Below are 11347 nucleotides of genomic sequence, written 5' to 3' on the forward strand. Positions count from 1 at the left end.
CCAAAGCTGATCCGTTAGAAGCAGGAAAAATGAGCAGGCGTAAGGACTTGAATGAGTTTGACAAGGGCCAAATTGTGATGGCTAGACGACTGGGTCAGAGCATCTCCAAAACTGCAGCTCTTGTGGAGTGTTCCCGGTCTGCAGTGGTCAGTGTCTATCAGAAGTGGTGCAAGGAAGGAACAGTGGTGAACCAGCGACAGGGTCGTGGGCGGCCAAGGACCAGTGATCCACGTGGGGAGCGAAGTCTGGCCCATGTGGTCTGATCCAACTGATGAAATCCACCTGCCGAAAGCACCAACAGTGGGAACATGGGCATCGGAACTGGACCACGGAGCAGTGAAAGAAGGTGGCCTGGTCTGAATCACATTTTCTTTCACATCATGTGGATGGCCGGGTGCGTGCACGTCTCTTACCTGGGGAACACCTGGCACCAGGATGCACTCTGGGAAGAAGGCAAGCCAGCAGAGGCAGTGTGATGCTTTAGGAAATGTTGTGCTGTTCTCAATCCCAACAGTGGGATGTGCTGGCCAAACAAGCCAAGGCTCCGCCTCGCAACTTACAGGACGTAAAGGATTTGTTGCTAACATCTATGTGCAGATACCACAGCACACCTTCAGGGGTCTAGTGGAGTCCATGGCTCGAACGGTCAGGGCTGTTTTGGCAGCAAAACGGGGACCAACACAATATTAGGCAGGTGGTTATAATGTTATGCTTGACCCGTGTATGGTATTCTTTCTAGCAAAAGGTTTGACATAATTTGTTCAATGTGTCTGGAAAATCAGCATTTTTGTAACTATAAATTATCACTTGGGTTAGTTTAATTTTTCTTTCCTTTCTGAAGTCAGTTTTTAATATTAGTTAAATGATTTTGTAAACCTCAAGTTTGAGTTTGTAGTTTAGTTTCAGTTACCTTGATGTGGGAGCACTGGAGATCAGAGACAGACTTTACGTGAAGGTTAAAGAAACAAAGAAACCGACGTTTTATAGTTTTGTTGCAAGTCACTGTTTTCTAAAACAATTTGACCAGTTTCATTGTTTATTTTTATCCATTTAAAAAAAAAGAAAGCCTGTCACTCAAAAGAACTACACGTCCCACAATGCATCAGTAGCGGTACAGTTGGGAGTTCAAAGTTCAATCATTACAGTAAAAATAGGGTTTTCGCTAGTTACTGCTTGTGTGCTAACGGGGGAAAACAAGAAACTCGCCTTGCAGAGAGAGCTGTTATTCGGCTGCCACCGCAGCGAAAACCGACCGAGGAACCCCGAAATGGCCCGCAGCTAATCGGTGCCCGCTCTCGCTCTGGTGTCGGTGGATTTACAGACGACGGCTAGCTGAGTGCTAACCTTAGCACGTAAGCTTGCCAAATAGACACATAGCAACTGCTGCTAGCTATCGTCACTGGACTGGTACTGTTTAGTCTGCAGCTATGTTCGTGCAGGAGGAGAAAATATTTGCCGGGAAAGTGCTGAAAATCCACATCAGCACCATGGACGGCACGGAGTGGTTGGAGGAGGTCACGGAAGACACGACTGTTGAGAAACTAAAGGAGAAGTGCTTGAAACATGTAGGTTTTTGGCTTGTTTGTGTCTCCTCTGCTTCCTTTTTTTCACCTGTCACTCCTCTGCCTGGGGTGCTTTACACTCCGCCGTGTCCCTTTCGTAAACTGTCAGTGTCAGTATCACTGGCTCTGTATTTATGGTAACTGGGTAGACTTTGCTATTTATAATTTAGCGGGTTGGCTGTCCCAGTAGCTACTAGGAGAGGCATGCTACTTTTTGGCCTTTCTATTATTATACAGTTCACTTCACTTCTCCTTCCTTGGCCTATGGTGAAAACTCAAGTACTGTAGTGGTTTGAGTTTTGTTTTTCATGACAGCCTAGAATCTAATTAGATTAATAATTCAGTCTCTGAAGCTTGATTAAAGTAACTGCTTAGAGTTTTTAGATGAGTCATGTTTTGTTTATCCAAAGGCTGCTGAGTTTATGATGACATGGCAAAGAGAGAAAGCAGCAAATCCTCCACATGAAGAGACAGTTTTTGCTTTATATGCGACCTCAGCGATTTATTGTCAGAGCTGGTGCAATTAATTGATTAGTTGATCAAGAGAAAATTAATCATTAGTTATTTTGATAACCAAAACTCTCTGGAAGGATCTTCTGGTTTTCTCTGTAGCATGTAGGATGTCAAACCCTGTTGAATCCATAAGCCATATATAGCTCAGTTTGTTATGAAGCAGCTTAGGACAATAACACCGCTGCATAATAATGCATATTTAAAAATTTATTTAAAAAGTACATCATGAAAATCTACACCTAAGCCTTAGTCAGGCATTTAAAAAAAAGATGAAACCACAGGCTCGCTATGCTCCAGTCCATTTACAAAACAGAGGATTAGTATACTGAAATAAGTACAATTTAAAAATATTAGTTTTTTCAGCATCTGTACATTACAACACATAGACTTCATGATTCATACACCTTGTGTAGCTCTATATTTGGGTACAACATGCCAAACATGAATTACTGCTTAACAGTTTTGCTTTATTGTAAAATTAGTGTTTCATCTCTCTTTCCTTTATTTAAAACTTCCTTCATGTCCGTCATTGTTGGTGATCATTTTAATTTCAGTAAGGGATTGCAGCAGTAATGCTGCAATCGTTTGTTTTTTATATTGGTTTTAAAGTTCAGTTTCCGGGTTTTTTAAGCTGTAGTGATAATGTCCTGGTAGTCTGCAACTCCTGAATTAATGCAGAAAAAACACAATTTTTAGGATTTTAAGTGGAATAAATGGAATAAAAAAAAACCAACTTCTGTTTTTAACTTTAAATTCTGATTGGTCTTTAAAACCTCGGATTGATATCTAAAACAAAGTGATTAGTTGTGAGTTTCGAGTCATCTGGTTGTGCCTGAGCTGTTTTGTTTTGTCCTTATTTTGTAGTGTGTACATGTAAGTCTAGAGGATCCCAAAACTCTTACACACCATAAACTTATTCATGCTGCTACAGAAAGAGTCCTCACCGACACGAAAACTGTTGCTGATGAAAATCTCAAAGATAAAGGTATGCAGCGTTTCTCCAGCTTGCCACAGTTTTGCAGTTTTCCATGAAGTGACCATGTTTAACGTATGTTGTAGATGTTTTGCTGCTCATAAAGAAAAGACCGCCGCCAACCGCTCCAAAGATGGCTGACGTTGGTTCAGAAGAAAAGGTAAATGCTCGATCCAGTTTTTGTTAAGAAATGGTGTTTTAGCCGCATTTTATAAACTTGCTGTTTGTTCTGCTCGTCGCAGAAGAAACAAGAAAACAAAGCTCCAGACAAAGATGCTATTCTGAAGGCTACCGCCAACCTGTCCACACGGCACGCTGACCGCACTGTTACGCAGCACAACATCAGAGATGTAAGAGCGGCTTGGCTTCATCCGGCAGGGTGTACTGCGTATTGAAATGTAGACGAATAATAATTAATTAATTAATTGTAGATGAGAATTTACCTCCACTGTTACAAAGACAGCTGGTAATTATTCTTGACATGTTTGTTTGTGTTGTTGCAGTTTCAAACAGAGCTTAGGAAAATCCTGGTGTCTCTCATTGAAGTCGCCCAGAAGCTTCTTGCCTTGAACCCTGATGCTGTTGAACTGTTCAAAAAGGCAAATGGTAAAATGGAAAATCCCGTGACCTTTTAACACAGGGGTGGGCAGTTCATTTTCCCAAGGGGCCACATAAGAAACAGGGAATGTGTTGGAGGGTCGCACCAATAAGCTGAAATAATTTCTGCTCAATATTATTTATCTCTTTATAAGCTTATTGGTGCAATCCTAGTTTCTCAAGTGCAGCCTTTGGAAATTTAATTATTTTAACATCTATCAAGTCACAGGCACCAATCTGGGGTTAGGATTAAGACTGGATTTTATTTTAGTCACATAATAAATAGGCACGTTTTCAGAATGCAGAAGATTCTCATCTGAAGTCTCACATTTAGGTTTTTTTCTAATAGGCAGCGTCTATAAAAATGGGTCGACATTAACCTAACCTTAAATGTAGATGGGTTGCTGGTCAGTTTCTTTAGATGATAACTGTAGTCTTAAGTCTATATTATTTACCCTACTTAGAGTGTATTTTGTTTGGCGTGATAGTCAAAATATTAGAACAAGTAAAGTCTCTGAAGCTTTAGCTGAACAATACAGGGCAAAATGCATTCAAACACACTGACAGATAAGGACGGCAGAGGGTTACCCGTTTACTTGTCAAACCCAGGACCTTTTCCATGTCTGATTGACAGTATGTGAACTATGACCTACTGGCTCTCATTTAAATGTTTGTTGTTTATGCACTCCTGCTGGAAAATATTCCTGGTGAATATTGTTGTGGTCTTTCACTCATATTGTCCAGCCTTGGATTCAGGTATCTGATCTGGATGTGTCTGTGTCTCATAGCGATGCTGGATGAAGACGAAGAGGATCGAGTAGATGAAACAGCCCTCCAGCAGCTCACTGAGATGGGTTTTCCTGAGAGCAGAGCAATCAAAGCTCTCAGATTGAACCAGTAAGAATTTTTTTTTTTTTTTTTTTTTTTAAATGTAGAACTCACAACTTAACCGGGAGTGTTACTCATTGTAGTTCACGGGGAAGAGCCTGCCACAGAAATATGTGCAATTGCACTTGCGTGTTTTAGCTTTTCCTCAAAGACTTCAAAGAAACGCCTTTACACTGTTCTTTGGTGTGACCACCTTACTGCAGTGTGGCAGTGGCAGGTCTTGGATAATGACTGTGTTGGTATAAAACTGACTTTCATTCTTAATTATTTGTAAGAAAATTCTTCCTGGTGCAAAATACAGTGAAAAGTCCAAAGTGTGGGTCAACACTTTGTGGAAGTTCTTCCATTAAATGGTTCACTGTAGTTTTTTTCCGACCTCCCTGTAGCATGTCAGTGACCCAGGCTATGGAGTGGCTGATCGAGCATGTAGATGACCCCTCTGTGGACACACCACTACCAGGCCAGGACTCTTCTGGGGCAGCAGGAGCTACAGCAGCCGCCACCCCGGGCCCCTCCCCTTCAGCCTCTGCTTCAGCCTCCGGTCCTAACCCTCACCGCAGCCTCTCCAGCCAGTCGAGCACAGACGAGAGCAGCAAGCAGGATGAACTCACAGAGATCTTCAAGAGGATCCGCAGGAAAAGGGAGTTCAGGCCAGATTCAAGGGTGGGTGCATGTGTCCAACTTTGGCTTTGTCAGTTATTTTTACAAAAATACGTTTGGGACGGGGCTGCACTTAGCAGTCAAAAACAGTATGTGTATATTCTATTTTGATAGAAGACCTTTTTATTCACTTGTTCTCAACTACGTCTTCTGTAAAGCTTAAGAGAGTTTTGCATCCTCAGGATAGTTGTTGGAGTTGACAGGACTGAAGCACTATATACGTTTCTGTAACTGAGGTGAATCGTTCTTTGTTTCTGCAGGCAGTCATTGCATTGATGGAGATGGGCTTTGATGAGAAGGAGGTAGTCGATGCTCTGAGAGTGAATAACAACCAACAGGATGCAGCGGTGAGTTTATACAGCCTCACTTTTATTATAAGAGTGTAATAAACAAATTTCACAACTCAAGTCTGCAAATTTGAGGATTTTACTTTAAAGCATTAGACTAAAGTTATTTACAGTTACTTTTCTTTCTACTGTCAGATTGCTGTGATATGTTTTTTCAGGCCAGGGCACAGTTTGATAGCAGACGTGTTAAAAGATGTTCCACACTTCATGATTGTTTTGTTTGTTTGTTTTTTGACATGACCTGGGATATTCTGTTAATTTTTCTGTGTATGTAAAAGCTCATCTGATTAGCTTTCTGACTCAGCTTTCATGGCATCTAACATAAAAGCTAATTTGTTATTGAGTTGAGTAGAATATCAGAAACCGCTATAGTCATAAGGAATGTCCAGCTATAGTTCTTACCATAATCCTGCCAATCACAGAAAGTGACAGTATTCTCAGTGGTTTATATTTAGCATTATTTTTAGTATTTTTGCATTTCTTATTCCTGGTTCTTCCTTAGCCGTTTGCTTTTGAACTGATATGGTGAATAAAGTCACTAAGGCTCATGTGCACCCCATTAAGATCTATTGAGACCTGTAATTATGTCTTCTCAAACTTGCACTTCCAGGGGATTGGTGCCATCTAAAGATTCTGCTGGCAGGAGGCTGAGGGATACAGTCCCCTGCAAGCACATAAAGATGACCTCCATAAAGATGTTAATTGGTTTCTCATTTATTCCTCACTGTGTATTCCTGCAGTGTGAGTGGTTGCTGGGAGACAGGAAACCTTCTCCAGAAGATCTGGACAAAGGCATCGACACCAACAGCCCGCTGTTCCAAGCCATCCTGGAAAATCCAGTGGTCCAGTTGGGTCTAACCAATCCTAAAACTCTGCTAGGTATCGTCTAATTGAGTGTAAAAGCCAGCGCAGTGGGCTGTTTTTGAAAATTCTCCACTAAAATAACATCAAACATTTTCACGTGCTTATTTTATTCTGTAGTTCTGAACACAATCAGAACTATTTTACAAATGTTACTATTATATATGTTTAACATTGTGAAATCATTTTTGCCAAGGATGAAAGTTCCATTGATGGTAGTTTTCTCAAATGTTCACTTGAGACTGGTTCCATGTTAAAATGACCAGCTTTACAGCATTAGAAAGCATATTAATAATCTGGTACAACAGCAGTTTTTGGATGATAGTTTCCCCATTTATAACACCTGATGTGTTGTTTATAACAACAACACATCAGGTGCTTTGTTATATTTCTAAAGAATTCATCCACCTGGATACTGGAGTTGGGTGTGGCCACTTGTTTATGGTTACATATTATGGTTTGCTGTGTGGCACAGACCATCCAAGAAGTTTTGTGCTTCAGTTTTTTTTTTATTTTTGAGTGAAATTCTAGTATTTTATTAGTCGGTTACTTTTTACTTGATATCTGTGCCTGTGCGTTAGCTAACACTCCACTCTCTTGTCCAAACGTGGTCCTGGCTCCAAAAAGCAGTGAAAGCACTAATGTTCGAGCTGCTGTGCCCAAAAGCAGTGGGTAGCTGTGCCCACAGTCATAACTTAACCTACGTCAGGGGTGCCCAAACTCGGCCTGCGGGCCGCTTATGGCCCCGCCCCCTACTTCTAGTCCGCGAATTGATGTCAAAGATAACATACAATTTGGCCCTTTGAGTTACTTTTTTGACATTTCACCTTCCCCTCCAATTAAGAGGGTTAAATGTCAAAAAAGTAATTTAAAGGGTCAAATTGTATGTTATCTTTGACATCAATTCGCGGTAGGGGGTGGGGAAGCAGCCCGCGGGCCGAGTTTGGACACCCCTGACCTACGTCATCTCAAGCCACTTAACATAGTGAGGTAATGACTTTTGGGACAGTGGGAACCCCAAAAGGTCCGGCAGAATGACGCTTAGGGTGTGCAGCCACCTGTGTCGACCAACAAGGCGTGTGTGTGTTTGTGTGTGGTTCATGTATATGCTTTGTGTTTGTGCGCAGCATTTGAAGACATGCTGGAGAATCCGCTGAACAGTACCCAGTGGATGAACGACCCAGAGACCGGCCCTGTCATGCTCCAAATATCCAGAATCTTCCAGACCCTCAATCGCACGTAGAGCTTCCTGGTGACCCCCTGTGTGACTGTGGCAGCTTTGTGTGTGTGTGTGTGTGTTTGATTATGTTGAGATGTGTGTGTCTGTGTGAGTGAGTGTGGGAGAGACACGAGTATTGTTGTTTTTGTTTGGGTTTTTTTGCCTTGTAAAGACAAAGCTAGAGGAGTCAAAGTATGAATGAAGATGTTACACATAGAACTATTTATAACAATACAGTAAAAACACTTATACAAAACAGATGCTAACAAAGTTATTATTACAGTAATAATAATATAAATTGAGATTTAGTATGTTGTTTTTACATTTTAATGATAACAATTTATAGGTATGACAGACATGATTTATTTTATATAATTTGTCCACATGTAAAAAATGACATCAGACATCAATTTAATGTTTACACTTCAAAGAAAACAGTTTTTGTATGTTTTGCAATATTTAAAAATGAACTGCATTTTTTGCTGTCTCTTTAAATTGTTCCATCAGTGGTGAATGTGTGGAAGGCTTCTGTCACATGTTCTTCTCTCTTAATCCAAATTAACTGCTTATAATTGAGCGGGAAAAGTTGAGCTTGTTGAAAACAGGCTCGTCAGATGCGTCACCTCTCTCCATTCATGCCTGTGAGGTCACTGTAAGTCCACCTCCTCTATTTAAAGAGGATTTTTTTTTTTTTTAAACATTCATCTTTCAGCTTCTTCAAACATATTTATTTGACTTTATTGCCTTCTAGAGGAAAACTGTACACTAATCTGTGTCTCAGTCATGTTTTACAAGATTTTATATTAGGCCTGTGTGTTTACTGTCGATGTGCTCTTGAATGTCATGTTATCATGTTGCCCTCATCTAGCACTTCTTCACCTCTATGACTATCGTGTACTGCGGCACTAGTACAAGGAAAAAGAAGGGTTTTATGTCTTGTCTCAAAAGGATGTAGTAGTAGTAGTAGTAGTAGTAGTAGTAGTAGTGAAGAAGTGAAGCTCATCAAAAGATGGTTGCCTTTTTAAACTTAAATTTGAATGATGGAGATGCATGCTCACTTCATGCTTGAGTGGTGCGGGTGTCTTCATACATATGTGGAAATAATAGAAGTTGAGATGCAACCAGTTTAGATGTTTTGGTTTGCTTGTTTTTTTTTTTTTGTGTTTTTTTTCTTTTGAGAACAACAAACATTTATGCTGTCAAACCAAAATGTCACTGTATAACCTGCCTTGTCATTAGATGTATCCAGTGGAAAAAAAAAAAATACCCCATATTTCTGTGCAATAGCAAGGACTTCTGTTGACCTGTATAGACATATATTTGAGTGTTAGAGATGTGTGAACTGCAATGGGTAGTGTGTTAATAATAGCCTTTGCATTGAGTACAAAGTCTCCAGCTACAACAAGGAGAGCGTTGCCTCTCCTTGTTGTGCAAGAGGTTTAAAAACAATAGGGGAGGGTGGTGTGTTTTGCCAAGTTTTTGAGTGTTTTATTCAATATTTAAAATGTGGTATTGATGTGACTTTTTGCTCAGGGAGGCTGAGATTGTTTTCCTAATCCTGTCATTATGGCAAACCTCCGCTCAACCCCTTCTAGTTTGGTATTTGAGAAATGGCTTTAACGAATCTGTCTAGAACTTTGCCTCTGAATAGAGCACCTCATCACATGGTTTCGTAAATGCAATATTTGAAAATATTTAAATGTTTTTAGAGAAAATTGTCTGGTTGAGCTATGTATTACATTATTTATATCAAAGCCAAACTAGTAATGCGTTCATATTTATAACATTTTTAGCAAGCCTTGAAGCTAATCTGCAAATGTGAAGAAGAAAAAAACTACAGTGCTTCAAATGTTGTTTTTACAAACCATCATTAAAATGTGCTTATGGACTGGTAGGTGACAGTGTGATACAAAGTGATGCAGCATGTTTGAATCTCTGGAAGCCTCTCTGCACACTTTCTGCACCAGAGTGACCAGTTGTCTCACCACCTCCATGCTTTGCATTGGCATGCATACAAATCCATCTTTCCCTCTTAATATTCCCAAACAAACATTGGGAGATTGTACGCTCGTGAAAGAAACGGCCGCAGGAAACGCTGACGTCTTTGAAAACGTTCAGCAGGAACCAGAGCTAACAAAGTGAATGTTATTGCTGAGGGACGGTGAAGAGAGAGTCGTTGGAGTCGGATTATTGTTTCACCCAGCCTTCATGTCGGACTGTCCCAGATCAACAACCTATGCAATATGCTCACAGTCTGTTCGTTCAAGCAGCCTGACGGCTACTGGCATCAAAATCACTATTGCATTAAAATTATTTTTTGTGGTTGTATTCTGTGTTTTTGTTTTATAGCAATGCCATTTTGGAAATCAGTATGGAATACAGGCCAGCTTTAAATGGATGGAGTTAGTCTACCAGTATACATTAAAATTAGTTACATTTACTATTTGAAGAAAATATCACTAAATTTTAGTTTATCTGATATTTGATTTACTTTTATCTCCGCCTGTTTTTTCCCCATGTGTTTACGACATGTACAGTGTGTGTGAAGTTCATTTAAACTGAACTGAAGTCCTATATGCAATTAAATAATTACGTATAGGAGTTCTTTTTAGAAAACAAATCTCTAGGGATGTTTAGGCCCATTGGCTTATAGTAAAGTAGGTCTATAGACTCTGAGCTGGAGTTAAGTGTTGTTTTTGGGCTTTGGCAGCCATAGTTCATAAAAACTTAATTTTACACCTTCACATCAAAAAGCAAGCATCTACAGCTTCATTAAAGTGGGTGGAGCCTAACCCAGCTGTTACAGGGTGAAAGGCATAGACAGCCACCAGATGGCGATAGCTGTGGTTGCAAAAAGACTGAAGTCTTGGATAAGAGCTTCATCTTGGGTATGTTCATTGGCTAATGACTTGTGATTGAAGTTGTTAGCCAATGAGCAAGTGGTTTCGCACTTCGCACCCCTCCTTGTCACATTCAGTTTTTTGAAACAAAGATGGTGGTGGTGGAAATGTTAATCTCAAGGCTTCAAAACAAGACTTAATCCAGTGGGTGACATCGTGGTAGCTACAGCCGTCTTTAGTGCAATGTATGATGAAAGCCAGGGTGGACAGGCGGCCGCTCTGTTACAGGGTCAACACAGCCAAAAAGTCACAGAATAAAATCCCCTTCAAAATATTCTGTTTTTCCTTTTTTCACAGAACAGCTCATATTTTCATGTGAAGTATTGACTCTTTTTTTTCACTCAGCTGCACCATAGTGGTGCAGGCACCGCTATGCAAACATCAAACATCATCAGAAATGTGAAAAATGTATTTTATTCATTTAAATTCAATTTAAAAATACACAAAATTGTAAATGGGTTAAAATGTACAACACAGTAAACTTAATAAATGTGGTAAAAGGGAAATGAGAAAATGTGACTTTCCTGAGTATTAGTTTTTGTTTTTTGTTGTTTTTTTTTTGGGGGGGGGGGGGGGGGGGTTGTGTATGTTATTATGCAGAGGTCTTACTGATTTGACCCACTTTAAATTAAATTGGACTGTATGTGGCCCATGACCTAAATGACTCTGACATCCCTGTTTACATCAGGACTTAATGGGCAATATAGTGCAGTTTCCATGAAACTCTACTGTATCTGACCTGCTCACACTGAGCTCTTCACCTCCTTTTGCAGTCACAGGTGCAGGAGTAAGGAGGAAATCACACTGCAGCTGGAATATCTGCATGA

The 11347-nt window shown here is 40.2% G+C and overlaps 1 protein-coding gene across 1 annotated transcript; it reads left to right on the forward strand.

Annotated features, from left to right (window-relative positions):
• The first annotated feature begins 1122 nt into the window (after positions 1–1122).
• ubac1 (UBA domain containing 1) lies at positions 1123–11006 on the forward strand. Its single transcript, XM_030737107.1, has 10 exons — positions 1123–1565; positions 2940–3060; positions 3135–3208; positions 3291–3398; positions 3552–3654; positions 4434–4542; positions 4920–5196; positions 5454–5540; positions 6281–6419; positions 7529–11006. Exons 1-10 carry the CDS (start codon positions 1428–1430, stop codon positions 7642–7644), a joined length of 1272 nt encoding a protein of 423 aa, XP_030592967.1. The 5' UTR covers positions 1123–1427; the 3' UTR covers positions 7645–11006.
• Positions 11007–11347: the final 341 nt, after the last annotated feature.

The sequence above is a fragment of the Archocentrus centrarchus genome, chromosome 9, assembly GCF_007364275.1.
Source record: "Archocentrus centrarchus isolate MPI-CPG fArcCen1 chromosome 9, fArcCen1, whole genome shotgun sequence".
Taxonomy (NCBI): domain Eukaryota; kingdom Metazoa; phylum Chordata; class Actinopteri; order Cichliformes; family Cichlidae; genus Archocentrus; species Archocentrus centrarchus.